This window comes from Anser anser (assembly GCF_964211835.1).
Source record: "Anser anser genome assembly, chromosome: 1".
NCBI lineage: Eukaryota > Metazoa > Chordata > Aves > Anseriformes > Anatidae > Anser > Anser anser.
This window is the reverse complement of record NC_139720.1, coordinates 150,531,385-150,550,893: the sequence shown is the minus strand read 5'-3', so window position 1 is coordinate 150,550,893 and position 19,509 is coordinate 150,531,385. Positions and strand designations below refer to the sequence as shown.

The 19,509-nt window shown below is 55.0% G+C and overlaps 2 protein-coding genes across 5 annotated transcripts in view; both read right to left on the bottom strand.

Annotated features, from left to right (window-relative positions):
- LOC310880131 (uncharacterized protein) overlaps nt 1–19,509 on the bottom strand; it is a 408,118-nt gene that overhangs the window by 10,093 nt on the left and 378,516 nt on the right. The window contains exon 1 of one of the 4 annotated variants that reach the window (XR_014571467.1): nt 18,538–19,455. The exons of the other annotated variants lie outside the window; for them this stretch is intronic. The gene's annotated coding sequence lies outside the window, so the exon portion shown is untranslated. Of the gene's footprint in view, nt 1–18,537; nt 19,456–19,509 lie in introns of those variants that run through there. 4 annotated transcript variants of the gene reach the window in all.
- Nucleotides 11,030–12,729, bottom strand: SOX1 (SRY-box transcription factor 1). Its single transcript, XM_083839603.1, has one exon. The coding sequence runs from the start codon at nt 12,244–12,246 to the stop codon at nt 11,122–11,124; it is 1,125 nt and encodes a 374-aa protein (XP_083695729.1). The 5' UTR covers nt 12,247–12,729; the 3' UTR covers nt 11,030–11,121.

The following is a 19,509-nucleotide window of genomic DNA, read 5'->3' as shown; positions in this document are numbered from 1 at the left end:
TATTTTCGACCGTGTTGCTTCTTCCAACCATTCTCAGTGACAAGTCATGAGGATATGCAGTAATTCAGAAATTAGTGAAATTTTATTCTTGGTGGGGGCGTTGGATTAAGAGGCTGGGAGAGTGTGAAACAAGTCAACGTGTAATTGTATGATAAGGCTCTCACGAGGAATTTATTGGCCAAGTTGCTATTTCTATTCCTTCCTAATCTCGTTTAGCACATTCATTCTCTGCAATCTGTCTCCATAATCTTCTGTGACAGAATGGCAGCCAATAGAAGCATGCATGTTTGGAGAGAAGAGAAAATATGCAGAGGCGTGATAAACTGATGCTAATTATCCATATTTAGGACACCGAGTGCAGAAGATCAAGGTTTACAAATAACAAACCAGAGCCAATGATGATGGCTTCCTAGTGTGGAATATATTGGAGGGGACAAGATAAGGGTTTCACATGCAGAAGAGATTTATTGGTCAAAGGGTTCACCTTCCACTTTTCCACTTTTATATAGCAGTAAATTATTTAGGCTAAATTCACCAGAACATTACTCTTTTATTTGGCAATGTGCCATGACTTGCTCTTTCTTTGTGTCCTTTCAATGCAAATCCTTGTAGTGTAACATCAGTTGATAAGAAACAAATAATTGAAGTAATAGGTAATTCCCTTTAAATTGTGCATATAGGACAGTAAGGTAATCATCTAGTGTAGAATGAGACCGGAGTATAGAGCAGATAGCTGAAAGTGAAACAATATCAATCTCAGCTATTAAATTACATTTGTACTAGAGAAAAATAACCTGCAGAAGACATGTAGGTTGAATGAGAGACAACACTAATCTGGTCAGCTTTAGGCCATTTCCCTATAAACTTCTCAAATTTCTTTCTGTTTTAAAGACAGATTTTCCTTTTTTTTTTTTTTTTCTTGCTTTCGCTTTTTTTTTTTTTTCCTAACTACCATTTAAATTAGGGATGAGGCATTCTCTTTTTAACAAGCATTGGCTCTGAGAAATAATAAGGGAATTCAGTTTGGCAATATCTGTGTAGTATGACTGAGGGTCAGTGGTAGTGATCTTGGTAGTCTGCAGTAATTGTATTGTAAAGTTTCCAAAATGAGAACAATATTTGTTGGGTTTATGTTTATTTAGAAGTCCAGAACATATTTCTTATGGTGGTAAAATTCTTACTGTTATTTTTCATTAGCATCTTCCTGTCAGGTGGAGATAACCTGTTCTTTGAGAAATACTTTAACTACTAAATTTTATGTCAACATCGCTTCTTGATTCTCTAGCTTCATTTTTCTGCTGTTGGTAATATGATGGCACTTAGCAAAACGCAGAACCCTGCTGCTGAAACGTAAAATGCATGTCTTAGAAGTGCTCCATTTAGGAAAACTCTTCAAAATATCTTTCACTTGATATAAGGGAAGAGATTTCTTTAGTGGCTACTCATCTAACGGGGAAAAAATGCTCTTTTGTTTTTCTGCAGAATCATGCTGTCTCTGCGATATTCCTTTACACTGGTTCACATTTTGTGCCTTGTGAGCAGGCACAAGCACCGCGGTGCCAAGGTGAGCCTGTTCACAGGTTTTCTAGGAAGGTTTCTAAAAACGCTCACATGATTTGGCTCGCAAAGACCCAACAAAATACATCGCCAGAAAAAAAAAGGTGGCCGAGCAGGCAGGCTGACACTCAGGCCATGGATGATGCCATTTTGTCATCGGTGAGCAGACGCAAAGGGGATCGGGAGAGGAAAAAGTAGGTGATCCTTTGCAGACACCACCTCCAGCCCCGAAATTCCCGGGATTTCACCCAAAGCAGCCAGATGCCCTCTGCAAAAGGCACGATGGGGACAGGCGTGGGGCAGGGGTCCCGAACCAAAGACTATTTACTAAAATAAAGGGAATTAAATGGAGTTTGACAGCAGTGGGTGCTACGAACAGAGCCGGGGTAAGACTTCACCCTGCTTGTGGGAAAAGGCAGTCTTCCTCCACAGAAAACTCCAGGAGGTTGTATTTTTATTTATTTATTTATTTTTTAAGTAACATTTCACAGATTCGTTTGCCATCCCCGGAGATACCAGAAATCCCTCTAATCTGGGTTTTGTTGCTGAGCCGTGTGCACTGACTGTGGATACGTTAAGTTTTGCCTTCAAATGTTTGGCGGCTGAGCTTCGTGTCCGATGTCCGATGAGGCAAAGGGCTCCAGTCCAGATGTTGCCCAGCTGTTTCATCGACTAGGAACGGAGCTCCCGCGATACGCTTTCTGCCCTTTCTTAAAATGTTCCTTACACGTCTCTTCCCACAAAAGTCCAAAGCAATCTGCTGTGAATCTTAGCCATGTTTTTACTCCTCCATCTTTCCATCCATCATTCATATTCCAGGTTTGAAGAGACGCCCCTACATATTAGACAGTGGGTGTGTGATATTAAAATGATCGGGTCTGAGCTTTCACTTCACCATATCCAAATCTGTTGCACTTGTATAAATCTTATATTTACAAAACATCTACTTTCCACTCTCTGGCAGACTTTTATTAAAGATGAATAGCGTTGTTTAATGTGTACCAGACTCAGCTCCTTGAAGGAGGCCAGCAAAAAAGTCCTGAGGGGCAGGGTCCGTGCTTTGAACAAGAAACACGAAGTTTGGCCATTTTCATGAGAATAAATATACCTTCCAACTGTAGTGTCTTCTTCTGTTTATGCAGCATCTAAGGCTACTCTCAGGTAAATGATAAAAACAGCCATCTAAAGAGGAACCCATCATAACTGAGAATGCCTGAACACATGATTCAGGTATTATGAAACATTAAAGCATGTCTGGAAAGCATAAACACATTTATTTAGCTGATCTACCTCCAACTAACCACTACATGGTACAACCAAATATGAAGATCCTACCAGTTGTTCTGAATAGCTCATTTGGATGTCATTTGCAATGAAGACATCTCATTGCTTTCCTTATCTGAAGCATCTGGATCTGTGGCATGTTTATCACGATGAGATCGTCTCACTTCTCTAGTGAGATTTCCTATGCGACTCCTTGAACTGGGAGAATGTTATTATATTCGGGAAAATCAGGCATGGCTTTTCCCTGCAGCTGCCTATTCAAAGCAAAACAATTAGGAGACTAATTCCCCTGGTCTCCTAGGGGAGGCTATTCCCATTCTCCTAGTCCAACCCAAGATCTGATCTGTTAAATGGACTTTTTGGGTGGAGGGTTAACACAAACTTTCTCAGCCTTGCTGGAAAGTTAGAAACTGAGAATTTGTAACAGATGGAGTGGTTTTTTGTTGTTGTTGTTGGTGGTGGTGGTTTTGGGTGGGAGGGGTGTTGTGGGGACGGGACAGACCGGATCTGCTCTCATCTTTTCGTTCTTCTGGCTATTCTGCAGGACACACAAGTCGTGATGGCACACCAGGGTATGGAAAATCAAGTCCCCGTTTCAAAGATTAACTGATGCCCGTGTGCCTTCCTCTTCACCCTTTGGCAGTTCAAGATACACCACTGAAAAGTTTGTCCTTTATTTGCCTGTTCATTTCTTTTGGGAATATTTAATCTTCCTGAGCATTTTTCTGGAATGCGAGGTTCACGTTTCTCCTCCAGGCCTCCCTGCCCTGAAACATGCAGGGTTTACCCTTGCTACTGCCGTGTACTTTAAAAGGAGTTTCCCACCTAGTTTTCTTCCGTTTTTCTCTTGTTCTCTGCCCTTTCCAGGTAGGAAGCACAAGTGTTCAACGTGACTCCACCGTATAAGCATCTGTTTTTACGTATTGTCTCCTACATTCTACCACTCGGGGGGAAGGAGGAGTAATTTAGAGAAAAGTAAGACTGATAGAAGAAGAAGAAAAAGGTGGAAGACCTAAAACAAAGCAAAGGCCCTCTCTGTTCTCTGCTGTGTACAGGCAAAACGAAGTGTGTAATTGCGGAAACCTAATCGGATCTCTTGATCAAGTGTTTGCTCGAGATTTACCGAAAGGTAAAGGTATTGTCCTGCGTGTCAGGCAGGAGGAGGAGGACCACGGCTGGGGTGTCCCCAGCCCTGGGGCACTGGAGATCGCTTCCAGCCCGCAACTTTTCACACTTCGGTCTGAGCTCCTGTACCCGGAAATTTCCTGGAGACCTCTGGAAGTCTTTCCTCCTGCGCTGGGATACTTGTGTTAAAACATTTCAGCTCGACGCCTGAAGAGCCCTCTGCTAATTCGAGTGCTAAACTCTCTCTCTTTTTTTTTCTTTCCAGCAGTTTTAGCAAAACAATCTTTCTATACACTTTTTTTCCTGCTTTTGAGTAGAAAAAAAAAAAGAGAAAAAGAAAAAAAAAGAATCTGAATTCACTACTTCTGAAATTTGTGCGAGACAATTTTGAGTAGGAAATAAACGCCTCCCTGCTCCCCCCCCCGCCTCCCCCTCTCCGGTGGATAAATTATACTGCCCAAAATGTATGGTGTCTTTGTTCACCGCTAGTCCCTAGTTGCTATGGAGAGTTTTACGCCTTAGTAAACTATATTTCACCTCCTCCCGGTGAAAGCTATTCTGCTCCCAGATGCACACGTTACAGCCCACGGTCTTTGCAGCACCCCCCCCCCCGGCGTCGGCTGCGCTCCCCCAGCCCGGCGCGGCCGTCCCCGGGCCGCAGCCGTGTCCCCACGCTGCTCGGGGCTCTCCGGCGGCCCTGCAGCACTCGCCCAATTGTCTGCCGACCGCCAGATGCTCTCCTGCTTCTGCCCGTTCCCATTGTCCCTTTCTGAAGGATAGCCCCGTCCGTCCGAGGGCCGCAGCTAACCGTGGCACACGTCTCCTCCCGCTCAATGAGAGGTGCCCGGAGCGAAGGCGTGAACAATGGGATTTTGCCGCGCGTGAAGCGCATTGCCCCCAAACCCGGCGTGACAGGCCGTGCTAAAGCGCTTCAATGACTTTCTTCAAACGAGACTTAGCCCAAAGCTCCTCCCTTCAGCGAATTACACCGTCCCGAAAGGAGAGGCACCCCAAGGTTTTGCAAATAGGAGGCGAGGGATTTGTCCCGCACCGGACCCCACCGCTCCCATCCCCTGCTCCCTGCGCCCAGGGCAGTGCAAAGGACGGGGTTTGCTTTCGCCCTTTTGCTCGCCTACCTCCGGACTTTGTGGCGGCACACGCGAAAGTGATGCTCAGTTCAGCCAGACCCTATTGACTCCTGGTATGTCCTACCCAGGCATCACCAGAGTTGCCCCGACTTCAGGCGTGAGGGCTAGGAAGGCTTCCAGGTCTCCTGCTAGCATCCCGCACCACCCCGGGTCCCCTCGCACACCCCGCACCGACCCTACAGGAGAGCTCCTCGAGAGTCTCCAAACTTGGGTTCGCCCTTCTTCACTTCAGCGGCGTTTCCAGCAGAAGCGGCCCGGCTCATGGTACCGGCCTGCCTTTCCATCTCTTTCCTTTTCCGACCTCTGATGCCGGCCCCCGACTCGGCCATACCTGCGCACCCAGGGCCGGGCCAGACAGCACGGGGATGGGCGCAGAGCTGCCCTCCCCGTCGGGGCTGTGTGTGTGCCGCGGCTCCTCCGGCATTTCTCAGTGCCCCTGCCGCCTTCCAAGGCCTCACCCCCCCCAGAAGCAGCATCCCGACGCCCCCACCCTGGGGGTCCTCAGCACGGTCCTGGCCCACCTGCTTCAGCTCCCCTATTTCAGCTCCCACCCCGGGGTGTGAGCTCAGGTGCTGGGTGTTGCTGGTGGGGTAGCGCCGAGCCACGGAGCATCCCGTTTTTCGGGGGGCTGCGCTTTCTGGCAGAGGATGGACCGAAATGCCTGCTTGGGACTGCTTGGCACCCTCCCACCCCCCAAAAAAAAGTGTTCGCCCCCCACATCCTCATCAGTGTGCACGGTGCGTGGGCCATGAGCACGGCGGAGCAGGACCGAGGCGCCCACCCGCCGGGGCCAGCCCAGCACGTCGGGGGGCGCTTCCCCGGGCCCCCGACCCCCCCCCCCCCAATGTCGGCCGTGCAGCAGATGGCCTCCGGTCCGGGGGGGCGGCTGCGCGCATGACTGGAACCGGGCCCTGGTGTCGCCGGGAGCCCCACGGAGGAGGGTCCCGGGTGGAGTTCAAGCGCGACAGCAAGGCGCTTGTTTTTCTCCAACCCCCCCCCCCTACCCCCTTGTTTCCCCCCTTAGCCCCCCCTTCCCCATTGCTCTGTGCCGCCGGTGAGGGGCCGAGGCGGCCGTGCCCTGCTCCCCATCTCCCGCAGCTGAGCCCCCTCCCCACCGCGACCTGCTGCAGCCCTCGGCCCCCCGCTGGGACCTCCCCCCCCCCCCCCCCAGCCTCCCCCCGGGCCGTGGCGTCTCCCTTCTCCCCCTCCCCAGCCTCCCGCCCCGCGGGGGGCTCCGGGCTCGCTGGCTGCCCGGCCGGCCGCGGGCTTGCAGCGGGAGCCGTCGGTGTTCCGCTGGGTGATTGTAAATGGGTTTGACTGGCCGTTGATCTCGGGGTCAGGACTCTCCTCGCTAATCCCTCACTCTCCAAACACCGGCCCTCTTACTCACCCCCCCCCCCCCCCCCTTTGGCTCCCGTCTCCCACTTGCATCATTCATCTGCGGCCCCTCCGACGACACCCAAAAGGGGGGTCCCCCTCCCGTCTTTAGCCAGCCAGGGGGCACCTGGCTTTGAGGGGCTGCAAAGACACACGGACACCCCCAAAAAGCAGCCCCCCCTACACACACACACAGACACACAGACGCTGTCCGCCCCCACGGGGCCGCTCCTCCCTGCCGCTCCTCCACGTGTTGTTGGGCGAGGGAGGGGAAGGGGCAGAAAGGGGCCGGGGGGAGTCTCTGGGAAAGGTGGGGGATCCCAGGGACCGGGAGAGGGTCTGGGTCCGGCCCAGAGCGCGTCCCTCCCATTTTAAATGGGGGCCGGGGGTCAAACGCAGAGGCAGCTGCCAGCTCGGGTGCTTTGGCTGCGTTTTGCTGCACAGCGCTGCTCAGAATAGCCGTTTGGTTCGGGTTTTGGTGATGTGGGGTGGTTTTTTTTTTTGGTTTTTTGTTTTTTTTTTCCCTTCCGTGGCAGCTTACTGGTGATGCTAAAACACTCAAACCGCGCCGGGCGCCCCAGTGCCTCCAACATCTGGCGCAGCTGGGAGGGAGGAGGAGCCGTGCCACGGGGCAGCTCGGAGGGCTCCGAGAGCCTGGGGGCTGCGGACCCCTGGGCAAGGTGCTGGAGCCGTCCCTGTTTTTAAATTCACGGGTCATTTCATGCTCCCCCCGCTGCTGCTCAGAGGCCCGGAGCCGCCCCATCGGTGCCCCCTGGGCGCGGTGCGGTGAGGCTCCGGCTGAGGGCGCGGGGGAGCGGAGCTGGAGGGAAGGGGCTTATCCCTCGGGCCCAAAGAGCCCTCCAAGGAAAAAGGAGGGAGATGGAGAAGGGAAAAAAAAAAAATAAAAAAAAAAGAAGAAAAAAAAAGAAGAAAAGGGGAAAAAAAAAGGAAAAAATGGGGAAAAAAAGAAAAGAGAGGTAGAAGCGTTGGGAAGGGAGCTGTGGAGTTCAGGCCAAGTTTGCGTTTTGGCTCGAAGTTTGGAGCGGATCAGACCTGTTATCACTCCGTGCCGCCTGGCCTCCTGGCTCCTCCGCCTCCCCCTCCCAGGGGAGAGGCAAAGCCGGGCCCGGGGGCGGAGCGCGGCCCGGCCGCGGGGGGCCCTGACCCCAAGCCCCCCACGCTTCAGGCAGCCTGACTCGGCCGAGAGGACACCTCCGCCCTCGGCCCTCCGCCTCAGCCCCTGGATTCCCCTTCATTTTACCGAAAATAAGATTTTTATTTTTTTTTGCTTCTTTTGCAGGTGATTTTAATAGCTCTGTCAATCACGTTATAGGGGGAACATTTCATACAATTTTAGACCTAAAGTACTTAAATCATAAATCGTTCAAACCTATTCTTAGGTTTGCATATTCAATTATTCTCTTATATATAACCTGCGCAGCAAAAAGCCCCAAGACTGAGTTATTTTACCGTACCGAAAACCAACTCCTCTGCCTCACAAAGTAGCTCTAACTTTGTTTGTACACCCAGTTCTGGAGTTTAACTCGAACTGAACTGCAACGCCAAGCCAATAAACCACGAACAGAAATAAATTGTGTAGGGATTTTTTTTTTTTTTTAACATTCGCAAAGGGGACTGCATTTCTTTGAAAGGCAGGCTGAGAATATTCAAAGTTTACTTGAATACAGCCGAGACTGGGGCTGCTTAATCCCCTTGTGTTGAAAGTGCAGGTATTCCTATTATTCCAGGCATAACGCCATCGAGCCGCTAAATTGTGGGCAGAGGGAGGAAGACTCTTTAAAGGAGCTCATTTAGAGCCGCTGTGTCTCTTCTAAGAGATTTCTGTAGTATTCCTGCTTGGACTGTACAAAGGCTGATTTCCTTTCCTCCCTTGGCCGCCCCACTACTCTTACTACTCCAGTCGTGTTCAGCCATACAGCATCAGCTCGCTGTGGGTTTTCCCTTCCGCTTTGTCAGTAAATGCGAATTTCAAAAGCTGTGACCCTTAAAGAAAAGGCACGTAACGGGGTTGCATCAGATATATGTGCGTCTGCATGTGCACGGGCACACACACACACACACACACTCACACACACTCACTTCGGTCGTGATGCTACTGCTAGTGCGTACAAGTATGTACGAGGACGTATACACAGGGCGGATAGCGCCTTACAACAAACAGTTCAACAGGTACCCAGCTTGTTCTGCACGGTGCAAGGTACGCCTATTAATATTTTAAATGACACATAGGCTCACGCTTGGCTGGAGGGAACCAGCACCACGGAGGGTTTCTCACAGGTTCCCCGCTTTGTGTGTGTGCTATTTGACACCGAGCGCTTCCAAAGTGTCCGGACCTGCACACACCTCGCTATAAGAAAGCCTCAGATAGTTATAGGGGGAACAAAAAGGGGGGGGGGGGGGGGAGTATTACCTAATTAGAAATTAATGGACATCTAAGAAAATTTTGCATTCACTTTAACGAATGAGTGGCTTAAAGCAAATGATCCAAATGACTCCGAAGAGTTACACATATCAGTCGTCTTGTCAGCGTTACAGTTAAAGTGCAATCTCTGATATGGACCGAAACGACTCCTTTTCACCCAACTAACATTTCCCCACTCCCGGATGAACGAAGTTCTCTTGGCCGTCACGAAAAGACGGCTCGAACAGCCCTAGAGACTGGCGCGACCGAGGTTTCCGCCCCTGGATGATACAAATACATATTTTTTTTCCCTCTTGTTTAAGCACATTATGACCAATTTCGAAAATTTATTTGCTACAGAGCGATTTTGAAACGCAACGCGTAGTGCCTTTAGCGCTATTAGACGAAGTTTACAGCAAACTTTCAATGCCAGGACACCGAAAGGTACCGATAAACAACCTGGAAGGGGGTGTGTGTGAAAAATAATAAAGTCAACTCAAACCCAAAATTAAACAGACTTCAAAGCGCCGAGCAAGGCGACCACAACCGCGCATCCCTGCGCCCTCCGGCACCCAGCTGCGAGCCCCCGGGGCCGTGCGCGGAGCCCGGCGCTGCCTCTGCGCGGCCGCGGAGGGCCGGCGGCGCTCGTCCCGCTCCTGGCCCGGGGCTGGCCCTTTTTGCTCCGTGATGGCCCGGGCTGGACACCGGGACAGCCGGAGGGGAGCGGCCGCGGGAGCCTCAGCACCCCGCGGGCCGCCCGGTGCGGGGCGGAGCGGAGCGGGGCGGCGGGAGAGCCCCGCTCCCCCCGGCCGGGGAGCCGGCTGCGGTGCACAAAGGGAGCTCGGAGATGCAATTTGGCCTGCCTCGGAGCCAGCGCTCAAACAGCCCCGGACATCCCCGGTCAGCCCTCCTGGTCTGTACCGAGCGTCAGCCACCGCCGGTCGCCGAGGGGTTGCGCTTCGCTCCGCTTTCCGCTCCGCTTTTCGCTCCACTTTATAGCATCCTCCTCGTTTGCTAGGTTCACTTGCCGTGTGGTCGGGTACACCGTGGTAAACATTGCTACGCTCTCGCCTTTTTTCTTAAAAAAATAAAATAACAGGTGACTTTTTCCGCTTTGAAATTTATTTAACTCAAAATTGAACGCATCCTTAGGATTTCTGTTTAGCAGAAAGGCTTTTTAGTAAACTATATACACAATCTGAATTCCCTCGTAACGCCTAAATAAAAATTATTTCACAATGCATTTACAAGAAATGATACAAAAAAAAAGGAAAAAAAAAAACAAAACCAAAGAGAAAACAATCAAACAAAAAATATCCAGATACAATAAAGTTTTACAAAACCCAGAAAAATAAAACATTGCAGCCTCAAAAAGGAAAAAAAAAGTTTTATAAATAAACAAACGAAACAGAACAGAACAAAACAAAAACGCGAGAACACCTACAAAAACTTTTAAGTGTTGTTTTGGATTTGCTTTAGTACATGAGTAATAAATGAGAACTGTTTCCCCATCAGCTTCGACTTAATTAGGCAGGAAAAAGCCTTCGCAAGAAGCGATCCGTGAATGAAATCGTAGCGGTTCTGCGCGGTATAAAAGTTGGCATCGCCTAGAACTTTGTGTGGCTATTATTGATATATTTTTTTTGTCTTTTCATTGCCGTGTTTCCTCTCTCTCTCTCTCTCTCTCTCTCTCTCTCTTTCTCTCCTCTTTTGCAAATAAACGCTCTATGTCTCTTGGGTGAATGATAAATACTGTACAAAAAGTCTCGATAAAACACAGAAGTTCAGTCTAAAACTAGTTTCATAAACTAGTCCTCCTAAAAAAAAAAAAGGTAAGTAAAGCAACCGTTACCTTTTTTCTCTCTCGTTATTATTATTATTATTTATTATTATTATTACAAGAACATCAAAACATTTCTTTTCTGTACAAAAAGAAAGAAAAGAAAAAAAGGAAGAAAAAAAAAGAAAGGCGGGAGGGGGAGGGCGGGAAGGAATGGGAATAAAAGGCAAAAATAAGAGGGGGGGATCGGGGCCGGAGAGCCGAGGAGCCGGGGCGAGGCGGGCGGCCGGGGGGCAAGCGGGAGGCGGCGGCGGCGGCGGGGCGCAGTCCCGCGGGGCGGCCCCGTGCCGGGGCCGGGGCCGGGGCCGGTGCCCGCGTCCGCCGCTCCCGTTGCCGGTGCCGGGACCGGTGCCGATGCCGGTGCCGGCTCAGATGTGCGTCAAGGGGACGGTGCCGTTGACCCCCGTGCTGGCGCTCTGGTAGTGCTGGGGCAGGGAGTGGAGCCGGCTCTGGGCGGCGGCGGCCGCCGGATCGCCGCCTTCCCCGGCCGGTAAGTACATACTGATCATCTCCCGCAGGTCCCCGGGGCACGGGGCCCGCGAGTGCGAGGTGACGGGCGGGCTCACGCTGGGCTCCGACTTCACCAGCGAGCCCAGCGCGCCCAGCGCCCCCGAGGAGGCGGCCGCCGCCGCCGCCGCCGCCGCCGCCGCCGCCGCCGAGTTCTGGTGGGGCTGGGAGCCGTAGGGCAGGGCGCCGTAGCCCGAGGGCGAGGCGCTCATGTAGCCCTGCGAGTTGGAGATGGGGCTGTACTGCAGCGCGCCCATGTCGTAGCGGTGCATGGGCTGCGGGTTGTGCGGGTGGTGCGGGTGGTGCGGGTGCGGGTGGTGCGGGTGCCCCCCGCCGCCCGGGTGCTGGCCGTAGGCGAGCTGCGCCTCCTGCATCATCGCCGCCGCCGCCGCCGCCGCCGCCACCGAGCCCGGGTAGGCGCCGTTGGCCCAGCCGTTCATGTGCGCGTAGCCGCCGCCGGCCGTGCCGCCGGGGCTCTCCAGGCGCTGCCCGACGCCGCCGGGGCTGACGCCGACGCCCATGCCCACGCCGACGCCCGCCGGGCCGCCCCCGGCCGAGCCGGCGCCCAGCAGCCCCCCGGCCAGCGAGTACTTGTCCTTCTTGAGCAGCGTCTTGGTCTTCCGCCGGGGCCGGTATTTATAATCCGGGTGCTCCTTCATGTGCAGCGCCCGCAGCCGCTTCGCCTCGTCGATGAAGGGCCGCTTCTCGGCCTCCGACATCACCTTCCACTCGGCGCCCAGGCGCTTGCTGATCTCCGAGTTGTGCATCTTGGGGTTCTCCTGGGCCATCTTCCGCCGCTGGCCCCGCGACCACACCATGAAGGCGTTCATGGGGCGCTTCACCCGGTCCTGGCCGCCTTTGCTGCCCCCGCCGCCGCCGCCGCCGCCGCCGCCGCCTCCTCCCGCTCCGCTCTGCCCCGAGAGGCTGCCGGGGGCCTGGGCTCCGCCGGGGGAGTGCAAGTCCGTCTCCATCATCATGCTGTACATTCACGAAGCTTTGTCACTTTCCTCCGGCGCCGGGCGCGGAAAGCGGATCGGACATAGAGGAGCCGAGGCGAACGGGAGCCAGGCGAAGGCGAAGGCGGAGAGGAAAGCGGGAGGGAGGCAGCGCGGGCTCGGCCCCGCCGGCGGGCACCTTGCCCCTCTCGCAGCCCCCTCGGGGGGACCGGGCTCGGAGCTGCTCGCACAGGTGCTCGGCAAAACTTGCTGCAGCACTTGGCCGCCGGGGAGGGAGGGAGGGAAGGAAGGAGCGGAGCGTGCCGAGCGCCCGGCGGCTCTCCTCCTGCTTCGCTCGCTCGCTCAGCTCTCCCGGCACACACGCGCACACCCCTCCTCTCTCTCCGCCGCTCTTGTTCTTAACAGATCTATCTTTTTTTTTTTTTTTTTTTTTTTTTTTTGTTCTTCGCTAACTTCGATGGAGAGGAGGGCGGGAGGGAGGGAGGGAGGGAGCGCGCTGTGTGACTTGCATCCGCTGATCGCAGGTGAAACGGGGAGCGGAAGGGAGAAGGCAAAACCCACCGCCACGCCAAAAAAAAAAAAAAAAAAGTATTTAAACGTTAACTAAAAAAAAAAAAAAAAGCGGGAGGAGGAACGGGGGAGGAGGGGGGGGTGGGGAAGCCAGCCCGGCCGCGCCGAGCCCCGCCGCAATTTGCTGGCGGTGGTCTCCCTCCCGCGGCCCGGGCGGGACGGGACGGGGCCGGCCGGGGAGGGGAGGGGAAGGGAGGGGCCGGCCGGGGAGGGAGGGGCGGGGAAGGGCGGGGCGGAAGCCGGCCCCGCCTTCCCGCGCTCGGCGGCGGCCAATGGGGGCGCCCCGAAGGGCGGCGATTTGCATAACGCGCGCGCTGAGCAGTGACGTCCGGTGGGGCGCGCCGGAGCCGCGCGGGAAAAGGGGGCGGGCGGCGGGGTCACGGCGAGGACCCGCCCCCGCGGTCCCCCTCCCACCCCCGGGACCCCCCGGGACGCCCCCCCCGTACCCCCGTCCCCTGTCACCCCCCCCCCAAGCGGGGCGTCCCCCGCCACAAGCCGTGCCCGGGGTCGCCCCGTCGGTGCGCAGCATCCCACCAGCCCAAGGGGGCTTTGCACGCGTGGATTTCCCCCAGCTGCTGCCTCATCCGCGGGGGCAAAGCACGGGAGGCCGCTGCAATTGCTAAAAATGAAGGATTAAGCACAGCATCGCTCGGGGTGGAGGGGCGGGAGGGGACAGCAGGTCGCTTCCTACTCGGGTGGCCAGACGAGGACACGAGGAGTAAAACCCACGGGAAGAGCAGCACGGCTCACACGCTGCGCGACGTCTCTCACCCCACGTCCTCAGGGCCGTCCTCACCCCGACACACGACGCTAGGCCTCCCGGAATAGGAACCGGCCCGGGACAGCCCTTCCCGACCCGTGAGCCCGGCGGGGGTGCGTGTTCCCGGACAGGGAGTTCCCGGAGCGGGAGCCCCGCCGCCCCCCGGGCCGCCCGCAGGCCCCCCGTGGCCGCGGCGGGAGGGACGCCCCGTCGGGGCGGGGACGGACGGACGGACACACGGACGGACGTGCCCCCTGTCCCCGTCGTGCTCGGCCCCGAGGAATGGGCAGGGGACAGGGGCCTGAGGAGAGGCCGAGCCGGGCGCCCCCGGAGCAGGCGGCGATCGCCGTCTGCTGGCTGCCGCCGAAGCTCCCGCAGCCCCCTCCCCGCCCCGGGCGGGGGGGATCCGGGGAGATGCCCCGGGGGAGCCCCTCTGTCTGCGTGTCCCCCCCACGCGGGGCTGATCCCTCGCTGATCCTCCTCTGAAACACGCGTGGGAACGGCTTGCGGCTCCTCCGGCCCCACGGGGCCAGACCGAGCCCGCAGCCTTCGCAGGGATGCCCGGGGGTTTGGGGGCTCGGGGCCCACGGTGCTGAGCACGGAGGAAAAGGTGTGTGAGCGGAGCCCCGCTCCCTTTTCCAGCACTGCCAACTGCTCCGAGGGATGCTGCGGCCCCGGTCCCAACTCAAACACGGGCTCTCCGTGTGTTTTGTTGTCTCTCCCCAGCTTGCCGGGTAAAAGCGTTTGGAGAATCTCTGGAGCTTTCGAGTAGGGGCTCACCCTGTGAACGGTACTCACACATATAATTCAAATTTCACAGCTGACCTGCTCTGAAAACCTCAATCAGCTTCTAATTGAAGGGAAAACAAAATATTGCTTCCCTACAGCAGAGCTAACGATTTAATCATTATATCAGACATTATAGCTTTTAATTAGGCTAATGCTGATACTGTATGGAAAGAGATAATTCAACACAGTTCTTGATGAATTCTGTAATTGGGTTAACGGAGGAGCAGTTGGGGGAAGAGACGTCAATATTCAAGCTGCGTCTATAGCCACCAGGTTTATGAATGGAAGGCAAGGGGGGAAAAGGGAAAGGGAGGGGGAGGAAAGGGCTAAAATTCCCCGACGAGAAATGTCTCCCCCTTCGCCCAGGAGAGCTGTGCCAACCAACGGGAAGCCTGAGAAGGGTAAGGGCCGTCCTGCCGCCCCGGGATGTCGCGACAGCGGCACGACACCACCGCGGGACCTCGCTGCGGCTCCCCGCGGGGCAGCTCCCGGGCCCCTTTCCGTGGGTCCCCCCCACGGCCGCGGTGACAACACGCGGGGAAGGGGCGACCCGGGCCACCGGCGCTGTGCCCGGCTGGCTTGCCCAGGGCAAGACCGGGGGCAGCGGGGAAAGGGACAAACGCCGAGGGATGGGATGGCTACGAGACGGGGCCGAAAAGCTTCCTAGACGCCGCGGGGAGCAGCCAGGTGCCCTTCGCCCCTGGGACCGGCAGGGTGGGCGCTGGGGCTCCGCCGGGCCGGGGGGACAGCAGGGAGATGCTCTGCGGGGCAGCCTGGTCGCGGCAGAGCAGAAGTGTCCGGAGGGCATCCGCTTATTTATTTACTGGGTCAGCTAAAAGGGCGGCTGGAGCCCTTTTTCTAAAGGAATTTAGAAATTCCTGCTTTTCTCCCCCCCCCTCCGCGCCATCGACAAAATGCCCCTTTCCGAAGAGTTTGAAAAACCCAGCCTTTTTTCTTTCCGCTCCTTCCTTTCTACTTTTCCCTGGCTCGGAGAATTGGGCCGCATGCCTTCGGTGTGCCTAAAAGACCCGCTATCGATCTGCGCACCTTTCATCTGCGCTGTGCCCGGGGGGTCCCTTGGGGGTGTCCTGGGGGTGTCCGGGGGTGCCACCTGCCCAGGTTGCAGGGCAAGGAGGCGTCCAGCCCACTCCCGAGGCTCCCTTCTCCTTCCCTTCTGCCCCCGCAGGACATTTGGAGCGGGCCCGACCCGCGGTCCTGCGGGACTTCGGAGTCCGCAGGGAGAGCAGAGCCGGGGGCTTAACGAAGTTTTGCCAGCGGGGGCATTTTAGGAAGTGTTTGTTTATGTTACGCATTGGCTCGACTTCCAGCACGATATTCGTCTGAAAGAGAAATATTCTGTATTGTGATCTAGCCTTGTCTTATTTTGTCAGTAATTACAGGAAAATTAAACGGGTCATTGATAACATTCCAGTGACACAACTCCCTGTAATTAACAGTCTGAATACACCTTTTTACGTTACACAAAAGTTGTAATTTTCAAGTCTATTCGGATTTTTTTTATATATATTATTTTATTATTTTTATTAAGGCGCACGCACGGAATATGGGCTAAGCAGAAGGCAAAACACCTAGAGGGAGGCGAAGGTTTGCGGTGTCTTGTGTTTTGGGGTCTGGGTTTTGTACCTAAGGGGACGGCCAGGGCTTGTACTTTTTACAAGATGGATTAATCGAGAGTCCCGGATAATAATAATAATACTAATAATAGTAATAATAATAATAATAATAATCGTCATCATCATCTGCCCATTGATTTTCTTTCTAGTATAAGGAAAATATTTCGAAAGTACACTTTCGAAGCGGTAAACTTTTAAGGGAAAAAAACAAGAACTACGGGAACGGAGGGCTCATCGGACTGGTACGACACGGGAGTTATTATGAAGTTGATCTTTAAAATCGCTCCGTTGAAATGTCAGTCACGAAACCTCGGGAAACAGCTTCACAAGGCGAAGTGCCATTTGCAGCAGGGCAACCTGGCAAGCCATGGCGCATCGCCTGGAGAAGTGGGCTCTAGGACCTCATGTAAAGGAAATCTTTCTGTTTTGCATCCCCGAATTGCAAAAGCGTCTTTGAGGGCAAGTCAGAAAGAATTTGCGTAAAAAAATAAATGAGGAAAGAAAGAAATGAAATCATATAGAAGCCTTTTTTTTTTTTTTTTTCCTTGCAGGCCATCCTGTTATTGCAAATTAGATTAGCTACACAGGCTTCAGTATAAACATGACATGAGGTTCACAGGACAGCGAAAGTATCATCCACTCCAATCTCTCCTTTCATCGAAACATCCCACATAAATTACATCGTCTCCTTTAATACACTTTTCAATGAGATTAAAACATCACTTTGACGCGATTTCAAACCTTTTCAGTCGCATCCAGTGCTTACTTCAGAAAACAGCAAACAAGGGGAGAACTAGAAACATCTAAATAATCTCAGGCTGTTATTCTGGAAATTAAAAGTACCCAGAGGGAATAAATGATCCTCTTGCTCCATCCAGTGCAGCGCTGTGGCCAGGGGAAGGCGTAAAACGAACCCCAGGGAAGCAAAGAGGAAAACCTGATTTCCTTCCCCCAGCTGTACTCGGCTACTTGGCTGGAGCCAGGATACAGGTTATTTACCTTTGGGAAAAGAGGTGATTTTCACAGATCTGTGTAAGGCAGGGCCGTAGCACAACCCCTGACGCCTTTGGCAAATGAACATTTTATGGGGCAATCGCTGGCAAACCTGAAAAAGATGCTGGTGCGGGCAGGGCAGGGCAGCCCATTCAGAGACTGCCCGGTTTAGGGAACAACTCGCAACTTTCTGGGGGTGCTGTACAGCCCACCCCCTGCCCCACAGACGCAGGAGAACCCCCCAGACTCTTCCCAAACACCCTCCTGGCAGCAGCGGAGCCCGTCCCGGTGTCACCAGCAGCCCCCCCGCCGCCGGAGCCGGCGAGCCCCTGCCCCGCGGGGCACGCGTGAACTTTTGCCGTGGGGTCTGCGGGGAGCCCCTGGAACCCCCCAGCGCTGCCCCCCCGTTACGATCTCCGGGCTGCGGGGCTCGGTGGACAAGCAAACGGGAAAAGGTGGTTTGACATGTTACTCGCCCGCGCGGTACTGTACATTTGGGGACAATTTGCACACCCCCGGCCCCAGCCATCCATCCACGCACACACCCCTTAACAAAGAGGCTTTCAAACCACCACCTTTTATGGCAGCCTGCGGGAATCAATGCGATAAAACGGGTTTTTAATGGGTTAATTGACTGGAGCCGCTATCATGTTTAAACACCTGTTTCTGGAAAGAGATTCAGCCAAAACCCGTCCCCTCCCTGATCGATAGATGCACAGCCTTGCTCCATTGCCTGTTGATCGACCCCAAACACCACCGGCAAATAAGAGAGAGAGAAAAAAATCCATTTCGCCTCTTAAACATCCCGATACTTTATGGCAGTACGGGGAAGCTGCACGGGCACCTAGGAGCTGGAGAGGGCACAACCCCGGGGCGGACCGCCCCGGACAGCCCCAGCCCAGGGGAGTTCCTTTAGCCGGGACTTTACTGCCCGAGCCTGGCCAAAGTCCCCCCACCGAAAGCCCCCGGCAGCTGTCACCTTCGCGGGGGACAGGACCGGGGATCCCCCCGGTCCCTGGGAAGATGGAGCCGGGCTCAGCCCGGCCGCATTAGCAATGCTAAAAGCCCATGTGAATGCTCGCTCCGAGGGGCAGAGATTAAGCAGGCATTAGTTGTAATAGCCGAGGGCTGCTCTGCCTATTGATTTTCCCTTTTTTTTTTTTTTTTTTTGGCAGTATTAATATAGCCGAGCCGGTCGGTCAGCCACAGCGAAATTGATCCTTTGCCCAAAACACCTCTCCCTACATGGCCCCCGCACACCGAAACGTTCATTTCTTCACGCTACACCGGAGCGAGCCGCCCCCGGCTCCCTCCCCGCCCTGGCCCGCCCGCAGCCCCCGGCCCCGACCCCGGCCCCGGCCCCACACCACAGCGAGACAGGCGGAGGGGGGCAGCCCAAAACCCTGTCCCCCACCCCCCTCCCCAATCCATGTCACAGCCGATAACCCAGTGACTGCGAACGGCTCTTCCCTCCTTTGCAGGAAAAGTGCCTGGGAAGCCCTCCCCTCGCCGGCTTCCCCTCCTCCCTTCCCCAGACAGGGTGAAGACCCCCTCAAAAGTTAGAGGCACACTTACAGTTGCTCTTCCAGCTCCAGCCTCCTCCCAACATATCAGCTCAAGGGGCAGCCTTTTTTTTTTTTTTTTTAAATAGATATATTTTTTCACCCCCCATCTCCTCTCCAGCCTAACTCACGCCTTCCTCCGACCCAGCCAGGCGCTTTGGGGCCGGAGCCCCCTTCGCCTGCCCCCTCCTCGCCCCTCGGCCAGCCGCGGCTCCCAGGCGGCTGTGCCCGAGCCACGAGTGCCCGGCGACACACGCACACTCACCACTCGCTCGCTCGTTCGCTCGCTCTCTCTCTCCCTCGCACACACACACACGCACACACACACACACACACACACCCCGCACGGGAGAGGGGGAGAGAGAGGGAGAGGGAGAGAAGAAAATGAAATTTATTATTGATAGAAAAGACTTTAAAGACAATTTCTGGTTATTGTTTCGCTCTGGAGAGAAAGGAAAAAAAAAAGAAAAGGAAAAAAAAAAAAAGAGAGGGGCTTTTCTCCCCACCCCGACATAATGAAACGTCTTTTGTGTGGCACCGAACAATACCAAACAAGTATTCTAATAAATAGCCACTTTTTTGTTCCGCCGCGGCGGTGAATAGAATTGAGCAGTTGCTTTGCGAGCAGCTGGAGCGCCGCGCCGAGCAGGGAGGTGGAGCCCGGCGCCTTCTCCTCTTTCTCTTCCCTTTTTCCCCTCTCCCTCACGCACTTTCTCCTCTAACCTTGCCTCTCTCTCTCCCTCCCCGCTCCCGCTGGGCCGCTCTCCCCGTCCCCTCCCTTCGCTGCCTCCTGCAGGACCGGGGCCGCCGCAGGTGATGCTCCGCGCACCTGTGCGGCACAGGCACCTCCGGCTGCCCCCCCTCGCCCATCCCCTCCCCGGCAGCCCCGGGACCCCTTTCCCGCCCCCTCTGCCAGCCCCAAGCCTTGGCAGCCTCCCCCCCCTCTCCACCGGCGAATTTGGGGTTCCCAAGGAGTGCGTCCTTG

Coding starts and splice junctions, on each gene's coding strand:
- SOX1 (XM_083839603.1), bottom strand. CDS start 12,246: ATGTACAGCATGATGATGGAGACGGACTTGCACTCCCCCGGCGGAGCC.